A 23,853-nucleotide genomic window follows, 5' to 3' on the forward strand; every position below is an offset into this window, starting at 1 on the left:
ACAAGTCTGCTCGGAGTCAGAATAATGTGTCTGGGAAGGGTGACATGTCCAGAAGCGGATTTAGGGTGCGCGAGCCCGCCCCCCTTACATAGAGCCGGTTTGTAGAAATAACTCAAAGAACTTCTTAGTGCACTTGGAACAAAATTTTGCACTAAGGACCCTTAAACGGTGTGTTATTAGCACATAGCACATGGATATAAGAAGATATAAGTAAATTAACCATAAATATAATGTTTGGTATCAATAGATATTATGATTTTGAAGTTAAATGACTTTTTATTCAGCACGTTCCGATCGACACGTGACTAAAGACTTAGTACACATTCCCAATCATCATGTTCAACAATTGCATATTTATCGTTGCTAATTGATAGTTAATGGTGTGGTATTTTTTCAACTTGATGAACGAACAATTAAAAATTTTGATTAACGATACCTTTGTTTTATTTTGTATCAAGGTAAATTGTTAATCAAACTCAAACTTTAATGTCCAAGAAGCCAATTGTAGAGTTAAAATTTAAATAAAAAAAAACATGTTCCCTTGTAAGTACTTAGTTAATTTTTGCGACTTAAGGTAGAGACGGACGGGTATCACATGACCTATTATAGCACGTGCATTTTGCGTAATTAAAATCGGTTCCGATTCTTTTTTTACGCAATCGGTAGACAAGGTAAACAAAGAAAATGGCAGACGACTGCGACCGCCTTCGTGTTCGCGGTCGGTTTATTAAGAACGACAGATTCAAAAAATCTAAAAGGATGAACACTTTGAACGAGAGAGATAAATTTACTCAATGGGGAGACCATGATTACGGTACGAGGGGAGAATTGCCATTAGAACCGACAATGATTCAAGAGACACCGGTATCAGTTGAGAACATAGCCTCCAATGTTACTGTTTCAACTGATATCGGACACAGTAAAAACATCTTAGGGAATGAATGCAGGAGGGTTGTTGAGTTGGAAGTGCTAGCGGAACAACTCTTCTGCAACAGATGCAACACCCCACTCTATCTGAAGGATATAGTAGGTGAAATGAGGTAAACAATAATTTTTAGCACCCCTTCATTTTTTACAAACTATCAAAACCATGTGAAGTTTGTAGGAATATGATTGCAATTCACTTTCAAATATGTCCTGCTGGCAGATATCTTTACAATTTTTCTCTCAATCCAAACCCTTGTAGGAAATCAATACTAACAGGACAGCGATTGTTTCTTTGCCTATTATACATTTTAGCTCACTATGCGATATGGGTTTTACTCATTTTTGTAGGCCCTGACTCACCGATAGTTGTTAAATTCTGTGTCATTTGGTCTCTTATTGAGATTTGTTTAGAGAGTTGTCTCATTGGAAATCATACCACATCTTATATAAATTGAATTTTGTTTCTTTTCCCTTCCCCTTATATAATGCAACCTACACAAGAAAAATGTCCCTACTCAAAAAGTTTTGTTTTGACATTCTAAATAGAAATACAAAATGTAGTTGTTTTCTTTCAAGTCTCTTGATAAATAATAAAAAATATAAATTTCATGACATTTTTGTAAATTTCCTTTCATAAATGTTAAATAAGATATTTTTCCTACATGAACCTTCAGGTACATTTTTGTACATGTACCTACCCAGTACTTACCCACTATATAAAATTTGGGTCTAAAAAGGGGAAACAACATATATTTTAAGTTTGGCCTCACGATAAAACAAAATGATATCAGCTACCTTTCAGTATATTAAATTTTTATCTTACAGGTACGGCTTAGGAAGTCTTTTGGAGGTGGTATGTCAGATATGCTCTGGTATGAAACTGGTATCTACAGGCAAGCGGAATGAAAAAGGAGCATTTGATATCAACTCAAAAGTTGCTCTTGGTATGTGCAAAAAGCTTTATTGTAAGAAAAAAAGTAGGAAAGTTAGATTATTAATTCTATTTTATTTATCATTCTGACACGTTTAATGTTTTTTAAAGTAGTTTCTTTCAAACTCATGACATGGGTATGGGGTGTTCAAATTTGTGTACTATGTAGTGTAATTTATTATTTACAGTGTTGCTTACACCAAGGATTGCTAATATGTCTATGGCTTACAGCGTAGCTATTACAAATCACTGCAGGGGATGTATATATTGTTCTTTCTAATTTAAAACTTGCCTAAGTAAACTAAGAAAAAGATTTTCTCATTTCCTGGGATGAACATTTTTATTCTATTTTTTTATAACACTATTTTGAATTAAGAGGGTTTTAAGCATCATTCAGAAAAGAAAAAAAAATCTTATCTTTATACCCACACTAGTTGGTAAACAGCAAAGCAATAATTTATTAAAGATGGCCTTAAATTGATTTAAGTAAGCTAGGAAGTTATAATTTCTATGTATTTCTGCTTGAATATTAAAAATGTCATAATGAACTTTGACATTGAATTTTGTGAGCTCACTAGGTTGTAGCTTTATCAATTGTCACCTGAGCTCTATTATTGAATTGTAATTAATTTAATTGATAAAGATATATATATATATGCAGTATGTAGGTGGTAAAAATTGATAATCATAGTAAATCATAATGATTTCAGCAATGATGCACTCTGGAATGGGTCCTGATCATGTTGTGAATTTTCTCAGCACATGTAACATACCCCCACCTGATCCCAAGACACTGAAAAAGAAGGAGAAATGTATAGCATTGTCACTTATGGATGAGGCATCTGATTCCTGTAAAACTGCTAGTGCAGAAGAAAAAGCTATTTCCCCAAGTGATGAATTAGAATGCAGTTTTGATGCTGGCTGGCAAACAAGAGGCTCTGGTTGGCAATATAACAGTAACACAGGTATCATGTCAACATCAGTAATATTATAGAAATAAAAGTGGAGGAGTTTATTGATGTGTGCTCACTAGGTTACCGAATTGCATATAAACTGAATCAAGTCAGAAGGACTTTATGTAAAAATTAAAATATGCATGTTAGTCTTTAATTCTGTCAGGTTTACACATCAATAAACTCGTCCAAAATAACTATTTAGGTTCCAACTATGAAAATCATAGGTACATTTAGGTTTACCCTTGTTCCACTGTATATCTGTCCCAATTTTAGTTAAGTTTTTATGTTTAAGTCCATATCTCACCTACTGTACATGGTAGACCAATGATATTTGATCAATAGATATACCATATGAATAACTAGTAGTACTGCACATTGGGGTTCACTAAAAAGTAGGCCATTCTACCCTACAGTAATGTGTTGAGTATAAAAAAGAAGATGTGGTATGATTCATAATGATTGCCAATGAGACAACTCTCCACAAGAGACCAAATGACACAGAAATTAACAACTATAGGTCACTGTACAGCCTTCAACAATGAGTAAAGTCCATACCGCATTGTCAGCTATTTAGGGCCCAGAAAGGACAATGTAAAACAATTCAAACAAGAAAACTAATGGCCTAATTAAAGGTCCATTTCTCAGCTACTATTTTATTTCAATGAAATTTGGTAATAAGGTAGATTGTGATATTGGAACAGATACCTGACATTGGAATTTTTAGGTTTATTTGTAACTTATGGCTAAACAGCAAAAAAAGCTAAGCAAAACTCACATTTACATCTGTGTCATATAGATAAACCTTTTACGTTATATTTGCAAACATTATCCTTTTTTTTCTATTTTGAATATAATTATCAGAAACTGTTTTTGACCTTTTCTTATGTGACTAAAAAGGACACGGACTTCGTATATTTCAGGACATTCCATTCTAGTTGGTGTAAAGACAGGGAAAATTCTAGACTATGATATAAGAACTAAACTTTGCAGTATATGCCAGCATCATTTGGGAAGAAAGGAAACAATTCCAAATCATCAATGCAACAGTAATTGGCAAGGTACACAAACAACAATTTTTTTAAAACGTTTTTTTCCAGCAAAATCCAAAGATTTAAGGTAAATCCAGCCTTCTGTGAAAACGTCACCATATCCACAATCTGTTTTAGTTTATGCAAATTAGTTATCCAGACAACAATAAGAATATCACAAGTTGTAACTATAGCTAGCACATACATTTGTAACAAATAATTTTTTATAGCAATCTTTCCGAATGGAGGTTGCCCTATAGTGACCAGTCTGTCCGTCTGTAACAAGTTGTGTCCCCTCTATATCTAGAAAATCATTATGATTTCATACTTGGGTTTCAGTTGACAACCCATGTCCTATGATGAAGATTGTGTCTGCTCTATATCTTCAGAACCATTATGATTTCAAAGTTTATACTTAACATGTATATTAACCAACACCAGAGGGTGTGTCTTTATGTATGTACAACTTCCCAGGTCAAAGGTCAAGGTAAAAAAACTTTGGTTCTGTTGACAATCACATGACCATAATGGTAAAGATACAAACAAATTTCCACACATTATTCACAGCGAGGCCCACAGAGATGGCTTCCATCTCAATGAGTCTAGTTTTAATTATTACAGTTACAAAAACATAACTTTTTGTTTTGGTCCTTGAAAAAAGGACAATGATATTTGGTTTATGATTGCATAGTCATAACACCGCCTTATGGCTATGCACTTACAAATCAAGTATGTGTGTTGTGTACCACCATGACCTTTAAATTACCTTATTCTTAGACTACAATGTCAAATAATTTAGTTTTTGTCGAGCCTGCGACTTTTGTCGCAGAAAGCTCGACATAGGGATAGTGATCCGGCGGCGGTGGCGTTAGCTAACTTCTTAAAAGCTTTATATTTTAGAAGGTGGAAGGTCTGGATGCTTCATACTTTGTATATGGATGCCTTATGTTACGAAGTTTCCGTCAGTCACATGTCCAATGTCCTTGACCTCATTTTCATGGTTGACTACTTGAAAAAAAAGTTAAGATTTTTTGTAATGTTAGATTCTCTCTTATTATAAGTAATAGGATAACTATATTTGGTATGTGCGTACCTTGCAAGATCCTCATGCCCGTCAGCCAGTTTTCACTTGACCTCGACCTCATTTCATGGATCAGTAAACAAGGTTAAGTTTTGGTGGTCAAGTCCATAGCTCAGATACTATAAGCAATAGGTCTAGTATATTCGGTGTATGGAAGGACTGTAAGGTGTACATGTCCAACTGGCAGGTGTCATCTGACCTTGACCTCATTTTCATGGTTCAGTGGTTATACTTAAATTTTTGTGTTTTGGTCTGTTTTTCTTATACTGTATGCCATAGGTCTACTATATTTGGTGTATGGAATGATTGTAAGGTGTACATGTCTAGCGGGCAGGTGTCATCTGACCTTGACCTCATTTTCATGGTTCAGTGGTCAAAGTTATGTTTTTGAGTTTTGGTCTTTTTATCTAATACTATATGCAATAGTTCAACTACATTTGGTATGTGCGTACCTTGCAAGGTCCTCATGCCCGTCAGACAGTTTTCACTTGACCTCGACCTCATTTCATGGATCAATGAACAAGGTTAAGTTTTGGTGGTCAAGTCCATATCTCAGATACTATAAGCAATAGGTCTAGTATATTCGGTGTATGGAAGGACTGTAAGGTGTACATGTCCAACTGGCAGGTGTCATCTGACCTTGACCTCATTTTCATGGTTCAGTGGTTTTAGTTAAGTTTTTGTGTTTTGGTCTGTTTTTCTTATACTGTATGCCATAGGTCTACTATATTTGGTGTATGGAATGATTGTAAGGTGTACATGTCTAGCGGGCAGGTGTCATCTGACCTTGACCTCATTTTCATGGTCAGTGGTCAAAGTTAAGTTTTTTGAGTTTTGGTCTTTTTTTCTAATACTATATGCAATAGTTCAACTATATTTGGTGTATGGAAATATTTTATGATCTATTTGGCAGTCACGCAGGTTTTATTTGACCTTGACCTCATTTTCAAGGTTCATTGCTCAGTGTTAAGTTTTTGTGTTTTGGTCTGTTTTTCTTAAACTATAAGCAATAGGTCAACTATATTTGTTGTATGGAAGAACTGTTAGCTGTACATGCCTGCCTAGCATGGTTCATCTGACCTTGACCTCATTTTCATGGTTCATTGGTCAATGTTTAGTTTACTTGGTTAATGTTAAGTTTATGTGACAGTTGTAATAAAGCTTTATATTTAGGACTATCAACATAATATCAATGATTAGTAAAGAAGGCGAGACATTTCAGTGTGTCCACTCTTGTGTTAGTTATAAGAAGGGAGATGAAATATGTTTCAGTCATCCAAAACAGTTCTCACGTAATTAATTGTATTAATTACAATGTCCTTTTTTGTTACAGGGTCAAGTAAAGGCATGGAGCCTGACATGGCTTTATCCATGGTTACAAGGATGGACGACAGAGGGTGCACAGTTGGCATTATTCACGCAGATAATGACTCTACAACAACATCAAGGCTGAAGCAAAAATTTGAAAAAATTAAAAAAAGAGACGACAATAACCATGTCAAGAAAAATCTGTCGAAACAACTGTATGCAGCAGCAAATAAGTACAGAGAGCTGAAGGGGAAAGGAGTTATTCCTTACATACTTAGATGCTATATGTATGCTATAAGTTCAAAACAGTCAAAGGAGGATGAACTTTGTGAAAGATTAGACAGTATAGTTCCACACCTCTTTGGAGACCATTCAGGCTGTTCTGGGGATTGGTGCACATATTCCAAGCAACCATCAACATACAGGTTTGAATTTTTTTAAATTTGAAGGATGTTATACATATATATGAACGTTTTTTTTATATTTTTATTATGAGTGATATATGCCAGAACAAAAATTAAGTTTGGGAGCTGTTATTGCTATTTTAAATGCTGACAACCAGTTTTGTCATATAAATGCAGAAAAAAAACAATATACAATAAAACAAGTACATCCTCTCATTCTATAAAACAAACAAAAACAAAAGGTTTTTCTCCAGGTAAATACAATTATAGGATCATTAGTACCAAAATAATTTACAGACAATAAAAAGACTTGTAATGGTTAATTGAAGAACATTTTTTCCTGGAATTGAACAATAATTGTGTTGTATTTGAATACTTGCCAATGGACTATTCCATCTGTGCTGTTACTATCACCAAATGAGTTTTCGGGTGACTAAAAAATGTAAGATAAAACCATCAGCAAATATTCAAATACAACACAGTTATTGTTATGCACAAGTCTTATTTTCTCAATAAATTTTTATGCCCCATTTATGGGCATTATGTTTTCTGGTCTGTCTGTGCGTCCGTTCGTCCATATGTCGGTTCGTTCGTCCGTCCGTTCGGCTGTCCCGCTTCAGGTTAAAGTTTTTGGTTGAGGTAGTTTTTGATGAAGTTGAAGTCCAATCAACTTGAAACTTAGTACACATGTTCCCTATGATATGATCCTTCTAATTTTAATGCCAAATTAGAGATTTTGTCCCATTTTCACGGTCCACTGAACATAGAAAATGATAGTGCGGATGGGGCATCCATGTACTTGGGACACATTCTTGTTGTTTTTATATTTTGGAAATGTCATCTGGCACAGCGCAAAAAATTTCATCCAACAGGTACATCATCAGTTTTACCCCCTGAAGATATGTGATGTTGTCCAATCAAAATCCTTGTTATAAAAAAAAACGCATTACAATACATAATGAATAACACAGTTCAGCCTCTTTAGGAATATTCAAGCAAGCTATTTAACTAAATGGACAGGTAAATAAAATTGTACAGTATAGATCAATTTGAAACATTCCCATAAATCAACATTCATATAATGTATGACATTTCAACTATTTTCTTTGATATCATTTCAGATATAAACATCTCCCAAAAGGTGAACCATTGACAAATGAGAACCTGCGTAAGCAGTTAGAGACAGTGACAGAAAATTACAAGAAAAGATCAAGCCAACTTGTAGATTTAGGCTCAACACAGAGCAATGAAAACTTCAACAATATAGTTGCAAGCAAGGCTCCAAAAAATAGGTCAGTAACTAAAAACATTGATTATAACCTTTCAGTAACATCCCAAAATGATTCCAACATCAAACACAAAGAAAATGAATATAAACATAGCAATACAAAATAGAATTCTTTCAATTTCAAAGGGAGATGATTGCTGTTTATCTGTCATTAGAAAATTGACCATTTCAGAATTTTTTTCTCTGAAAACTGACTTGGCAGAATTCTTTTTTAAACTATGATCATTAGCATATTCTTAAAAAACAATCCTTCATTTTGATATCACTGTATAAACAAAAAATAACCAACAGTGCAAACAGTTTAACATGAATTTAAGTTTCACTTTATAAAATTAAATTTTTGATATGAGGGGGGCAGGCCTAGGAGACGACAGGTGGCAAAGGTTTTGTGATTCAACTCCAAAACTTTTATAGATATAATTTCAAAATTTTAAAAACTAATATGAGATCTTATGAAACAAAAGTGAACAATTCAAAAATGTTTGAACAGTTATTCCCCCTGAAACAGTTTTATAATAATTTTAGCTAGTTTAATCTTCTGACAGCTGCTTTACAATATTAACTGTGAAATTTCTTTTTGTAGATCATATGGTGGAACCAGCTCATTAAAAGCAAGAGTTTCAGCTGCAGTTCTTCAGAAGAATGAAGGTTATACCTGGGTTAACAAGGTATTGTGTTACAGCTTATATATTATAAATACTGTGTATTTCCTGTTTTATTTTACCCCATGTAACATAAACATAGTATAATGTTTGTGACCTGTCATTTTAGGTTTCTAAACAATAATTTGAAAACTGACACAGTGATTTTTAACCTGATTTTGGAAGGAAATATTGGTTATTAAAATGGTGATGTACGGCGGGCGGCTGGGCGGTCCTACGGGCGGCTGCCAAACAGTGTCAGCACAATAACATGAAAACGCTTTAACAAATTTTTTTCAAATTTAAATATGTTGTTTCCTGGGACTTAATGAAGGTCTAGTTCAGTTTTCAAGATATAAGTATATCTCCTTTGTGTTTTAGCCATTTTTAAAATCCAAAAGTGGAATTTTCAAATATTTTACTCTTGTTATCTTTTTTATGACTAAGCATAATGTCTTATCTCACAATAAAAATTGGAGTGACAGATTTATTCGAAAATTATCTATTTCCTAAGTGGTAATGATGATAAGCTATATTATTAGACATTTTGAGGTTAATTACATTATTAATTATTAATTAGATCTGGGTTATATCTTAACATATAATATCATTGGAGTGACAGATTTATTTGAAAATTTTCTGTTTCCTGATAAGATCTGTAGGACTGTATATATAAAGTTTAAAATTTACTAGTAGGACTGTATAAATGAAATTTGAAATTTACTGTTCATTATTAGACATTTTGTAGATAATTAAGTATCCCTGAACCATATATATTCTTACCCCCACCCCCCTTCAATTTGAGAATGTGCTTTTATCTTGTAAACGGTTGATATCCCCACCCCTAAACCATATATATTCTTGTATGGGACAATAAAACAAATCAAATGAAATAAAAGGCGAGTCCCCTGGGGTCACCCCACCCCATCCTGTTTAAGAACTTGTAAACCGTCGAGATCCCCACCCCTAAACCATATATATTCTTGAATGGGAAAATAAAACAAATCAAATGATATATAGAGGAAGTCCATGGGGGGTCACCCCCACCCCCCTTCTTTTTGATAACTTGTAAATAGTCGAGATCCCCACCCCTAAACCATATATATTCTTGAATGGGACAATAAAACAAATCAAATGAAATTGAGATGAAATCCCCTGGGGTAACCCTCACCCCCTTTCTTTTTGAAAACTTGTAAACGGTCAAGATCCCCATGCGGAAACCCCCACCCCCTTCTTTTTGAAAACTTGTAAACGGTCAAGATCCCCACCCCGAAACCATATATATTCTTGAATGGGACAATAAAACAAATCAATTGAAATATAAGGCGAGTCCCCTGGGGTCACCCCCATCCACTCCTGTTTAAGAACTTGTAAATGGTCAAGATCCCTACCCCTAAACCATATATATTCTAGAATTGGACAATAAAACAAATCAAATGATATATAGGGGAAGTCCATGGGGGTCACCCCCACCCCCCTTTTTTTTGATAACTTGTAAACAGTCGAGATCCCCACCCCTAAACCATATATATTCTTGAATGGGACAATAAAACAAATCTAATGAAATAAAAGGTGAGTCCCCTGGGGTCACCCCACCCCATCCTGTTTAAGAACTTGTAAACCGTCGAGATCCCCACCCCTAAACCATATATATTCTTGAATGGGACAATAAAACAAATCAAATGAAATATAAGGCGAGTCCCCTGGGGTCACCCCACCCCCTCCTGTTTAAGAACTTGTAAATGGTCAAGATCCCTACCCCTAAACCATATATGAACTTGTAAACGGTCGGGATCTCCACCCCTAAACCATAAAAAATAAAGAAGATTTGAATGACATACAGGGTCAATCCATAGGCGTCACTAATGCATATCATAAACCAATTTGTACTGGACATTGCCCAATGTCAAGGGACAATGGGAATGACGAATTATTGGAGCTTTGTTTGGGAGACTTAGTAACAGCATTCTGTTACAATTATTTCTTGTTACTGATAAGTTTTATAGATTTTGAAATGAAATTGTATTAATGATAAATAAAATTTTGGATTTTTTTCTTCTTTTCTTTGGTAAATTGTTTGTAGAATTTTGTGGCAAGTTTGTTTGTTATTCTGGAAAAACTAATTTTCTGAATGCTATATATATTTTTTTTTTGATGGAGTAAACTCCTTTAAAAACTAAGCTTATATTGTCTATTAATAAACATATATTTAGATTTCTGATTTTGGGCCTAGTTTTCAAGTTGGTCCAAATTGGGGTCCAAAATTAAACTGTGTTTGATTTCAACATAAATTGAATATATATAGGGTTCTTTGAAATGCTTAATCTAAACCTGTATTTCTTTTCATTATTAATAAGATAATACCACATTGAGTTCCAAAGGGTCCTAAATTACACTTTTGATTAATTTCATCAAAAATTGAATTCTTTGGTTCTTTGATATGCTGATTCTAGCAATGTTTGAGTGATAAATGATATCTAATTTTAGAGAACTTAGTCATCACTGGTTGTTGTTATCATATTATTGGTTATAATTTGAAAAATTGCATCATATCTTATTTTAGAGAACTATTTATCCAGTTTGAGTTATTTCCCTTTGCACAGAAAATATTATGGATAAAATTAACCTGTGTTTCATTTCAACATAAATTAAATATATATAGGGTACTTTCAAATGCTGAATCTAAACCTGTATTGAAATATTAGATTTTTGGGCCCAGTTTTCAAGTTGGTCCAAATCAGGGTCCAAAATTAAACTTTGTTTGATTCAACAAAAAAAATATTTATGGGGTTCTTTGAAATGCTGAATCTAACATGTATTGAGAGATTTTGGATTGTGGGCTCCTTTATCAAGTTGGTCCACATTGAGGTCCAAAGGGTCTTAAATTAAACTTTTGTCTGATTTCATCAAAAATTGAATTCTTGGGGTTCTTTGATATGCTGATTCTAATATGTACTTAGATTTTTGCTATTGGACCATAATAGGTATTTAAATGTCCAATTTCAAGTATTTCAGTTCTTAAACCACATTCATTTTGTGTCACAAACCTATGCTGTGTCAAATATTCAATCACAATCCAAATTCAGAGCTGTTTTAAGCTTAAATGTAGTGTCCATACTTGCTCAACTGTTCAGGGTTCGACCTCTGCAGGAAAATCCGGTTTGCTGTCACTCTGACAGCCTCTTGTTGTCAAATTATATACAAAGGTGAATGACCTTACAAAGGTGATCAAGTTCAAATTGGACTTAATTGTGTTTTTTTAATCAACTTTTTCTCAGCAATACTTGTCCACACCATAAATGATGTTAATTTGGTTTTTAATTGTTTGAATATAAAGCAGTGTGTGGTTGACCTTCATGTGACCTTATCCAAAGGTCGAATATAGAATTTAAAGGGAAGGTTTATGATTTTTGTCATCTAAAACATTTCTCACTAGTTTACCTTGTTTTAGGTTAACAAGAAAGCATTGCTGTCACCAGGCACAATTTCTGTTAGAGTTGGACAGAGGTTTGACAGAAAGAGACTCTGGCAAAAGAAGAATAGCTCCTCAGTTCATTTCAAACGTGACAGATTTAAAAGAAAGGTAAAACTTCATGGCATATAATTTGTCAATTTAGTGACAGCCATATAACAGAAAAAACAAAGGATATGGGGTATCCAGTACATGTACAACAAAAAACACACAAAAAGAAAAGGAACAGCTCTTTTATTGAGGTTCTTCATCTCAAAGTCACATTAAAGCCTCAACAGGAAGAAATATATAAGTCTCACCTCACTGCAATTTAGTGATAATTTTTAATAATACAGAAGTATATGATTGAATTCTAAAATTGGAGGCATATTTAGCCTGTTTCTCAGATATGAAGTGCCTTGTTAGGTGTATCCAAAATTCTATTAACCAGTGCAGTACCCTCTGCTGTATAAATACAGGTCTATTGATCTCGCTTCCATGAAATGTTTTGAAGTGAAAATTTCAATGTGGATAGGAACGAGGGCCAAGAATAGGTGGTGTGTGTCTTATTTAGATTTTAGTGTATCAACTGTCTTACAATTGAAAGCATGATGTGGCATATATAAGAGAAGTTATCTCAAGAATAATTACACCACAACTTTAAAAATACAGAATAGTCCAGTCAATCTAGCATAAATTTGACCCTAACCTTAAAGTAATTGCAACTGAAGATTTTTAAGTTTTAATCTTCAGCATTATACCCAAAATATACACAGAAAAAAGTCCCATAAAATCTTACTTAAGGAAGACTAAAAAAATCACGATTTAAAATTCCTATGGAGATTTGCATTGAAAAGGGAGATAACTCTGCAAAAAAGGCAGAAATATCAATGAAAATTGATAAAAAATTATAACTTTACCGCTTCTATTCAACAAAATGTATTGATTCTTGATATTTTAGCCGTCTTTAGAGTATAACAAACAACTCTAAAGGTGTTTTCATATCTTTTATCAAGCTACAATCTAGATTTCATAATTCATTAGTTGACCATTTATTGAATTTTTCAACATGTCAAGGTAAAGAATGTCAAATTTGATAAAAATAATTAAGCATACATTCTTCTTTTTGTTGATAAAATTTTCTTTAAACAAGGTAGATGCTGAACAAATATAACATACAGATATAAACAATACCAAATTTTCACATTGTTTTTTCAAAATGGTCACAAAGCAACAAATTTGCAATTTCTTTAATGAAAAATGCACCAAAAAAAATAAAAATACCCATAACACTTCGGTTTTGTACATTTCATGAGCAGAAGATTATATAATATAGTCAAATATAAACTTATAACCCCATCTAAGTATCATCCTTTACATAAATTTTAATAAAAATCAACCAAAAACTGACAAAAGAAGACTCATTTTTGCGGAGTTATCTCCCCTTCCAATGCTAATTTCCATAGGAAATTTTAAAAAATGCTGATTTTGAGTTTTCCTCAAGTTAGATTTTTCTGTGTATATTTAGGGCTTAATGCTATAGATTAGAACTTAAACATTTTCTGTTGCAATTAGTTTGACTGGACTAGAAGACCAACATATTAATAAGCACAGGGACATGGTGAAACTTACATGAATTATGTTAAATTGTTAAATTGGTAAACTATAATATAAATTGCCGAAGACAATATGAATTGCAATTTGGCCAAAAATAGAGAGAAAACAAGATGATGACATTTCAAAAGAAAAATATGGTTATAAAGAGTTATATTCCCTTTATTTTACAATGTACATGTAACAACACAATTAAGGAAGGACTGTAATATTTTTTCTGTCTATGAAGAAATAACATCAAAAATGTGGTGCACACTGAATAACCCGTGTAGCGGGTTATTTTAAAGTGTGCACCACATTTTTTATGTTATTTCGAATAGACAGAAAAAATATTACAGTCATTTCTTATAATTTAGTTCTAAATTCCATTTTAAACCGGAGTAAATCATGAAAAAACGTTGATGACGTCACGGTCACATGACAAAATTATGTCTATGAGCTGATAAACAAAACAACGTCAGCCAATCAGAAGACGCGTTACATCCAAAATCAGATTATTAAGGTATAAACAAAAGATTTTTCTGAATATTTTCTTTTTGTCTTTTTTAGCATAAGAAAACTTTTCAACAAATTAAAGCAGCAGTTATAGAAGGAGAAACATATCAACCACAAATTGAAGAAAATGTGACGGTAAGAGACATTGAAAAGATTCCAACTAAATATTCTTTGGAAGGCATAGACGAATATGTCGTGTTTGATTTAGAAACAACTGGGTTATCAAGAACCTCTGATATAACACAAATATCAGCATATGATGGGACCAACATGCTAAATCTTTATGTGTCTCCACGACAACCTATTTCATCAAAGGCCAGTGATGTTACCGGCATTACTTTCTCTTTTGAGAGAAACCAAATGTATTGCCATGGTGTTCCAGTTGAAAGCGTATGTATAAGAAAAGCCTTACTTCAACTAATTGAAATGATACAGAAAAAATCTCGTCCTGTGCTTGTTGGTCATAACATCCATTCATATGATGTACCTGTACTAAGAAATTTGTTACAAGAGTTTAATCTGCTGAGTTCTTTTGATAACCTTATTTATGGATGCATTGACACTTTGAAAATTGCAAAACGTGAAATACCAAAAGCTGATGTTCAAAATTATAAGCAACTAACATTAGTTCAAAAGTTTCTGGAGATTGTTTATGATGCTCATAATTCTGAGGAGGATGTAAGAAGTTTATACAAACTGTTCCATCTTAAACTGAAACAGACATGTTCTGCAAAGGATTTATTTCCGTTTAATTATTTGTCAATTGTAGAGGGTTTTTCTAGTGTCATTGTTAAAAAAGTTATTTCAAAAGACACTGCAAGGAAACTTTCCTGCACAGGTCTCAGCCTTCATCACTTGGAGCTTGCTTACAAAAGAAACAATGAAGATGGCGTAAAATCCATCATGCAGGAACATGGTTTGAAAGGGAAAACGGCAAATGTGTTCAAGAAGTTTTTTTCTGAAAAAGAGGAATAGACTGTATATGTGGTTAAAGACTGAAAATTTGATATTTATATGCTATAATTCAGTAGAAAAATTGGTTCTGCCTATCTAAAAATCTAACCCTTTGAAACAACCCTTGCTAAAAGTTGATTATGAATAAATTGAAGTTTTTACTAAAATTTGAGTAACCAAAGAGTACTTACACTTCAAATATATAAGAATTAGGGATCTGTTATAAAATTGCAGCATCCTTTAGTAATTACTCTGTATGTACATCTGTCACAGTTTCCTATTTTGTACAATAACCCAAGTTTGCCTCGACAGATACGCAACAATAAGTATCACATGACATATAAATATTTTCCAATTAGTCAATATTGGTGGATAACTTTCTGAAGCCTGAAGGATTATTTCTCTTACAGATTTTTATTTTGATTGACAAATTTTTCAACAGATTTTTATGAACTTTTATACAAAAGTAGGTGCTTATTTCACAATACAAGTCAACTGAATATTAATAAAGGGGAGATAACTTCACTTCATTTACATGAACCAACATAAGAAGCATTAGGCTAGGCCATAAATCAGAAATGAGGGGACTCATAAGGTTGAATAAGAGTAACAATATAGTAATGTAACAGTTCCAAAGTTTTACCATCTTGCCCATCCCTACCCCACCCCTTTTTCCACATTTTTCTAAGATTTGTTGTAGCAATCTGATCTAAGGGCAAGACTATTGCTTTATATCAAGTTTTTTTAATGGAATATTTTTCAGAGATTGCAGTTTTCATGAAATTGGACAAACGTTTCAGTGAGTCCCTTGGAAACTGAATCTGCCCCATATTTATTTTTTATTTTTGAGAATATATACTTTTGCAAGTTTAATCCACATTCTCATCCTGGATATGTATTGTAAATTGATGTTATATTATCATGCTTCTTATATGATTTGCATATTAGGGAATACTTTGATATAATTGGTCAAGAGGACCTCGGGTAGTTGTTCTTGAAATTGTTTATTTTTCAATAGACGATGTTGACCGAACTTCTTTTTGTAATCAATGAGGCGATAGTAACACAATCCGACTCAATGTTAAAACTATTTATTTTCACTTTGCATTAATCTTTAAATTGAATACAAACACAAAAAATTCATTTGAATGAAAATAAGACTTTTTGTAGTTTATTTTTTTTATCAGATAACAAATTACACGGAGTACATATTTTTGCGTTAACCAACAAATAAATTCATACGCCTGGCCAATTCAATGACACACATATACTACATGTATTGACGTATGATGATGATTACGAGTGTGGAAAAATAATTTTTTTGGTAAAAAATTAAAGAATAATATGATTAAACACTTTTTTAAAGGAATTTATTGGTGTATAAACTGGACCAAGTCACTCGCAAATATATTTTCAGAGATTGTAGTTTTCATGAAATTGGACAAATTAAACGTTTCAGTGAGTCCCTTGGAAACTAAATCTGCCCCATATTTATTTTTTTGTTTTTGAGAATATACACTTTTGCAAGTGTCATCCACATTCTCATTCTGGATATTTTTTGTAAATTGATGTTATATTATCATAATGTTTTGATAATTACAGTGGTTTGTTTTATATCATTGAGACATGGTCCATCTAGATAAAAATCAATTGGTGTCTGTAAAATGTCTGCTCTTGAGTTTTGTTTACATTTATGAATGTGGATGGTAATTACATAAAAAAAAATGATGTAAAAATAAAATTTATTTTACATATATATATATATTCTTTTTTGCTGCATCATTATAATCATGAACAGTGATTAATGAGTATGTTGATTTTTACACTTCCAAGACTTTCACAACAATCATTCAGATCAAACATCACACTATTCAGTCTATGTAGATATAGGAAGATGTGGTATGAGTGCCAATGAGACAACTCTCCATCCAAGTTACAATTTATAAAAGTAAACCATTAAAGGTCAAGGTACGGCCTTCAACACGGAGCATTGGCTCACACCGAACAGCAAGCTATAAAGGGGCCCAAAAATTACTAGTGTAAAACCATTCAAACGGGAAAACCAACGGTCTAATCTATAAAAAAACGAGAAATGAGAAACATGTATGAACTACATAAACAGACGACAACTACTGTACATCAGATTCCTGACTTAGGACAGGTGTAAACATTTGCAGCGGGACTGCTTTTAGGAACGTCTGTATTGAAAAATGTACAGGAAAAATGTCGTTTTATTTTAAGGTTAATTGAAAGGATAAAATAATATTGCAAAGACATGGATGCTGCAAAACCAATGCTCATTTAAGAAATAATCCCACCTTTAGTTAAGAGAGTTAAAAAAATAAGTGAAAAATTTTGATATTTTTCATGAAATATGCATAAAAGGGAGTGTGACAGGGTGTCATTCTACCCCCGTAACTTTTTATTTTCCCTGGAAACATATCTTTATTTTTTTATGACTTGTAGCATGGATATAAAGTATTTTATATACCAATTTAAAAAAAAAATTCATTGACACAATTTTTTTTTTTTTTACTTTTAAAATATTTTTTTAGCAAAATTTTACACAAGACGGCAACAGGCATATTACAAAAAAGGGTAGCCATTTTGAAAAAAATATTTTTTTTTTTTTAAATATTATGTCTAAAATATTTCAAAATATTCATTTATCATATTGTTCTGAGAAAAAGTAAAAAAAAATATATATATCTTTTTTTGCAGGTACCTTTATAGCTTAAAAATGGCCAAAAAATGACATTTTTAGGACTGCAAAGGGAGGTAACTTTTTCAAAGAATATTTCTAAAAATAGCCTCGAAACCTATTCTCAAATTTTGATATTTTGTTAGGTACACCCCAATGAACAATATATGGGAAATTTAAGAAAGTTCATTGGCTAGATTTTTTTGGCCTACAGTGTCCTTCTCTACCTTAAGAACATTTATAATTACGTATAACATATTTTACAAAGTTTGTGTAGTCAATGTTATACACGGCCCGTTGGACCTATAAATCACTTATTTGACAAATTTAGAAAGTGTATAGAACCACGGACAACTTGTTAATATAATATTTCTCAATTAACATACAAATAAAATAAATGTTCAAAAATTTAGATTAAATATGGAAATAATTTAACTGTTATGGATTATACAGTAACTGACGTCTATATTTTAGCTGACGAACTATATATTTACTGCTTTACTTGCGTGTTAGTAAAAAGGTCAATTATTCAGCAGGATCCAAAATCTGAGAAATTCTTTCTTGTTAAGACTTTACCAAAAATGTTAATGCGACAGTTAAATATATAGAGGACAGTCAAATATGAAATGAGACTCAGTTTCGGTTTTTTGGTTGTTACAAAATTTGCATAGACTTTCTTCTAGAATTTCGCTTGAATACCTTCCAGTTTCAATATTTTAGTGGGTTTTTTTTCTGTTTACTGTATGTAAACATTTTATACAAACAAAGTCTCATATAAAAACCTGTAAAATTGTATAAGTTGTTTAAAATAAAAAATAAAAAAAAAAAATATATAAACATTGCAGTTATGGGATCAACTTTATATACAAGAATCAATATACTAGTGTAAATAAATTTACAAGATCAAGCATTTTTTCTTTTATAACGGTCGTTTGTCCGTATTTTAAGTTTGTTTGTTTGTTGTTTTTTTTTTGCAGTTTACATTACCAAAAAAAAATTGGTAGAAATTCATTGAATTTATGAACATAGACAGAAGATTGTTATGACCAAAAGAAAGTATCCAGAGTGAAATTCAGATTTATTTTTATCTACATTTGTCCGAATGTAAAATTTCAATTTTATATACAAAATCAAATTGAACCTGGCACCTGTAGATAAAACATCAATCAACTTCGTCATTTTAAAAAATTAACTGGAACTATTTATTTTAACTTAGTTTTCTTCTATATTTCATGTTCTTTGTGCCAATCATATCATTTCATCAGATTCTTAGTGCACTAAGGAGGTCCTTTGTGGTATTTCTACGGACCCAAATGGAGCTACTTTAATGGATATTCAAAATTTTCTACCTGTTCCAAGTTGTCTAGTTTAGGGGCTTTCCCCCTTTTCATAAACACGTGGTAGAAAAATTGTATAGTTTTACACGTACGAGTTTAGTAATGACTGTTATATCACTGTCGGACTGGAGACAAAAACCAGTAAACATGATGTATATTACTACTGATAGTTTTGAAATGGCAAGTTCGGAGTAACCGGTCGTGTACACTGATACGCTCAGCAGTGAAGCGATGCATGAACCTGCATTTATGTAATTGTATAATAAGAGTGAAAGTCGCTTGATTACCCGGATGTGTCACGTCACCTCACATTACATCTGGCATTAATTCCTTTAACAATGCTGATGATCAAATTAGGGAAGGACCGAATTAAATAAATGTACATGTATTAAATAAAAAAGTTATGAAAACAACCGCATGCTTGACAAGTGATTTTGACACTGAATTACGACTACGTTAGTCCCTGCTTGTTTTTGTACTTTGTGGTTTATAGATATCTCTTGGTCTTTTTTATTGGGAAGCCGTCACGACGTCTACACTTAGGGAATTTATATTCTCAATTTAAAATCGATGTTGATCTCTTATCTATGAGAATAAAACGTTAATATTTCTGAATTTGTGCTTTTTTTATTTGTTTGCGAACTTTCTCTTAAATGATCCGCTTCGTGATTAAATTGAAACGATATGACTTGGCTTTAATGTTTTAAATATTCATGCACAATTATCAGTTTATATTTGGTGTCAGGTATACTAGTACGTGACGTATTAAAGCTTTGCACCATTTTAATGTTCCAGGTAAATTTAACAAACCGAAAAACGTTTTAAAAGTTCGAGACGGAATTGGTTCATTTGAATTTGCTTAACGTGCAGTGGCAAATATGTCATGCATGTTCACGACGAAATTCAGTCATTTTATATGACGATTTCTTTATATTTATTGATGTTTGCGTACAATGTCCAGTGGCATTTATCAAGAATGTTCAATTCGCCTAAAAAATCAAACCAAATATTTGGTTCGTAAGTCAATTAAGTTCGGTTTATGGGTCGACAAACATGATTGGTTAAACATTTAACTGACACTTAACAAAGAGGTATGCAGACCTCTTTGGAAAAAAATGATTGCATGCAACCTGTACGACATTTCGCAAACCAAGCTTCACTTTTAAAAGTTTGATATTAATTTGTTTAGCCTTTTCCCATGTGAGCCAGTGACAAATATTGCAACTTTAACGGTATGGGTTTTGCTAGTTGTTGAAGGCCTAACGGTGATCTATAGTTGTTATATTCAGTGGTTAAGAGTTGTCTCATTGGCGATCATATTACATCCTCTGATTTTCTTTTTTAACAGATCTAACCTTCAACAAGTCTAAACTGTTTACGGAATAAATTCAACAATTTCAACATTTTCACGATCGTTTTTTTTTTCATTTAATAAACACATTTTATTTTTAGATAAATACTGTTTTAGTTGTCGGTAGCTGTAAAATATTTTTTTCAACCTAAACGATAAGATATATCGATTTGAATGATGTAAACAATGAATACTTTCTGTTCCTTTTCATTGGTCCCTCTATTGATTATTAAATAACTATCAGCATTCTCGTTTTATTTTTAGCAAAATTTTTATTGTGAGAGACCAACATTACTTATATGACCCTAGTTTTTATATCACTTATCAACAATCTTTCTCATCTAGAGCTACCTCATGTGGACAAATTTAATTTATATCAAAAGACGCACTGATGACAATTTCTTATTGGAATCTGATACCACCGGCTACTGAGTTAAATGTACGCTTATTGCGACACCACGTCGTTTTACTTAGATAATGACATAAGTTGCTTTCATTTTATGTTAAAATTGTTAGTTTGTTTTTTCTATCCAGAGTGGTGATACTGCACTTCACATTGCTACACAAAACTGGAACACAGAAACCGTCAAGTTGCTGATTGACTCCGGTATTAACCTCAATACACAGACACAGGTAAGTTGACGATAAATAAAACTGAAAATTACCAATCATATCTTATCATTTGCAATAACAACAACAAAATAATTTCACTGCATCATATGTGCCTGTACAAAAACTATCTGAACTTAGCTATTCTGGTTTGGTACTGTTTAGTCATATAGTTCCAAAGGCTGTAGCGTAATTCCGCAAATATGTCTTTCGAATAATAAGGTTTAGATGTTCTTGGTTGATATAAATCTATAAATATAAAAGCTACAAGAATGCACGACATTTATAAATGTTTACTTCATGTGATGTCAGTATTTACTGAATTGACATAAGGGATCGATCATATTTGAATATCTTCTATGGCAAACATTTAAGAGTTCAAGACAATAAAGTAGACCATTACAAAGATCTGTATATTCATCTAAGAATGTGTATATTCAAAAATATTTAAAAGAGATTAAAAAATTCTCATAATTGAGTAAACGTGAACAATAATTGAATGTGAAAGTAATGTATGTAAAGGAAAAATTACAGTACAGGAGTGTGCAAATGCTAAAAAAGAACACAATACGTTATAAATTGTATGCGTCCCAAGCGTTTTACTGGATACGCCGTCATTAAGAATGTTAAATAAAGGCAACAGTAATATACAGCTGTTCAATAGTCATAATTCGATTAAGCAACAACAAATCCGGGTACCACACAAAAACCTAGGGAAACAAATCAACTATAAGAGGAAAACAACGGAACAACAGACACACTGAACTGCAACAAAAACAAACGCCAACATACATAGAAACAGACTTTTTGATGACAACTGCCGTTTTCCTGAATTGGCACAGGACATTTTCAGAAAAATTAGTGGGTTGAACCTGGTTTCATGGCTAGCCAAACCTCCCGCTTATATGCCAATGTTAAAAATACCGCTAAAATGACAAATTTACGTGACAGGAATACAGTACAAATAAACACAAGAACACCCAGGACAGATAAATACATACATAAATGATATTATAGTACATTACAACATGTAAACCACAGAATAACAACGAACACCTCCTATGATTTTACGATAGTACACCAGTACACCGCATGAATGCATCAACGCCACAAAAAGTGACGTATTTTTGTGACGTTTGTATTATCATAGGTAAATTTCTAAAATTATAATAGATTTGTTTTATTGTAGACACGTACACGACTATAAAATTGGGATTGAGTTTGTAATCGTGTTGTTTTAAGTATTTTCTAAACATGACAGATATCAATATCTGCAATAACAAAAAAACATTTTACTACTTAAAATGTGTATTTCTAAAACTAGATGCGTTTATTTATTTTTTAATCCTTTTTAGTCATATATCTTGTAAGGTTTCGGCATACTTACACAAACCTGTCTCTCAAATGTATGGATTTAAGTGTTCCTGTCTTTGAACTGTAAAGTACATAATTTGCTTCCTGTTTTATTTCATATTATGTTACAAATGTTATTTTGTTTTTCTATCTAGAGTGGTGCGACTGCACTTCACCTTGCTGCACTGAACAACAACACCGACATCGCAAAGTTGCTGATTGACGCTGGTACTGATCTCAGTTTACAGAAACAGGTCAGTGGATGATAAATCAAACTAAAAACAATATCGATCATATGTCAATATCTGCAATAACAAAAAACAAATTTACTGCATCATATGTGCATGTCAAACTAAATAAATTTAGCTTTCTGTCCTGTGTTCGGATACTCTTTTGTGAAGTATCTCTTAAGGTTGGAGCGTATTTACGTAAACCTGTCTTTGAAATGTAAAGATTTTAGTGTTCCTGATGGAGTTAAAATCTAGAAAAGTGCATCGAAGGCACGACATTTATAAGTGTTCATTTCATTTATGTCACTTACAACTTAATAAACATTAGTGATAAGTGACAAATTAATATCTTCTATGGCCAACATTGTAGAATGCAGGACAATGGAAAAGTTTGTTGACTTATAAAAAAAGTCAATAGAGTTGAGGTCACAATATATCGAGTAAACACACTCAAAACACAAGGTATTATTGTAACAATTCTAGTGATGAAGCTTATAATCAATGACAATTTAAATATGATGTGATAATATCATACGAAATACAATATAAACATTGTTTAATTTGCCAAAAGCTAATAAAAATTAATCAAGAGCACACTGACATAATTACTCGAAATGATATTAACTGCACTGTTTGAAATATTACACATCATATGATATTTTTTTTACCTAAAATGTCGGTGCTTTTCTGATGCGACAGCTGAAACCCAATACAGACTGCTGTAGAAAAAATGAACAATGCTGAAAACAACCTAAATGAAATCTTACCGTTAATATTCATGGCAGGATTAACACTTCTTATTTGTACAATAAAATCTTAAGGTATAAACAAACGTAAAAACAGAAAAAAAAAAAAACTGATTGAATGGAGTGAGAAACAAAACTACAGGAAACACATTTTACTATCAATTTAGTCGAAACTATTAAAAATATTTTAAAGGATACATATTTTAAGTAATTGTCAGAGCAATGCTCGAAGGGTAGCCATATGACTTACACGTACGTTAGAGTATAACATTTTTGAAAACTATCAAGACTAGGAAGGGAGGCTCGGACTGATAAATTTAGAAATAGACAAAAGCATTCTGACAATTGTCAATGTTAATTCATAAAACAATAAAAGGTTCAAACAATTAACAAGAGATTAAAGAATACCAATTATTAAGTGAATATGAAAGTAATGTATCACAGTACA

At 32.3% G+C, this 23,853-nt stretch overlaps 1 protein-coding gene across 1 annotated transcript; it reads left to right on the forward strand.

The window, feature by feature from the left end:
- Nucleotides 1-575: 575 nt before the first annotated feature.
- On the forward strand, nucleotides 576-16,701 carry LOC127718638 (uncharacterized). Its single transcript, XM_052224689.1, has 10 exons — nucleotides 576-1,040; nucleotides 1,753-1,871; nucleotides 2,569-2,823; nucleotides 3,735-3,872; nucleotides 6,257-6,656; nucleotides 7,757-7,927; nucleotides 8,507-8,591; nucleotides 12,016-12,147; nucleotides 14,179-14,802; nucleotides 16,681-16,701. Exons 1-10 carry the CDS (start codon nucleotides 685-687, stop codon nucleotides 16,699-16,701), a joined length of 2,301 nt encoding a protein of 766 aa, XP_052080649.1. The 5' UTR covers nucleotides 576-684.
- The last annotated feature ends 7,152 nt before the right edge of the window (nucleotides 16,702-23,853 follow it).

The sequence above is a fragment of the Mytilus californianus genome, unplaced genomic scaffold (genome assembly GCF_021869535.1).
Source record: "Mytilus californianus isolate M0D057914Y unplaced genomic scaffold, xbMytCali1.0.p SCAF_10, whole genome shotgun sequence".
Classification (NCBI taxonomy): Eukaryota; Metazoa; Mollusca; class Bivalvia; order Mytilida; family Mytilidae; genus Mytilus; species Mytilus californianus.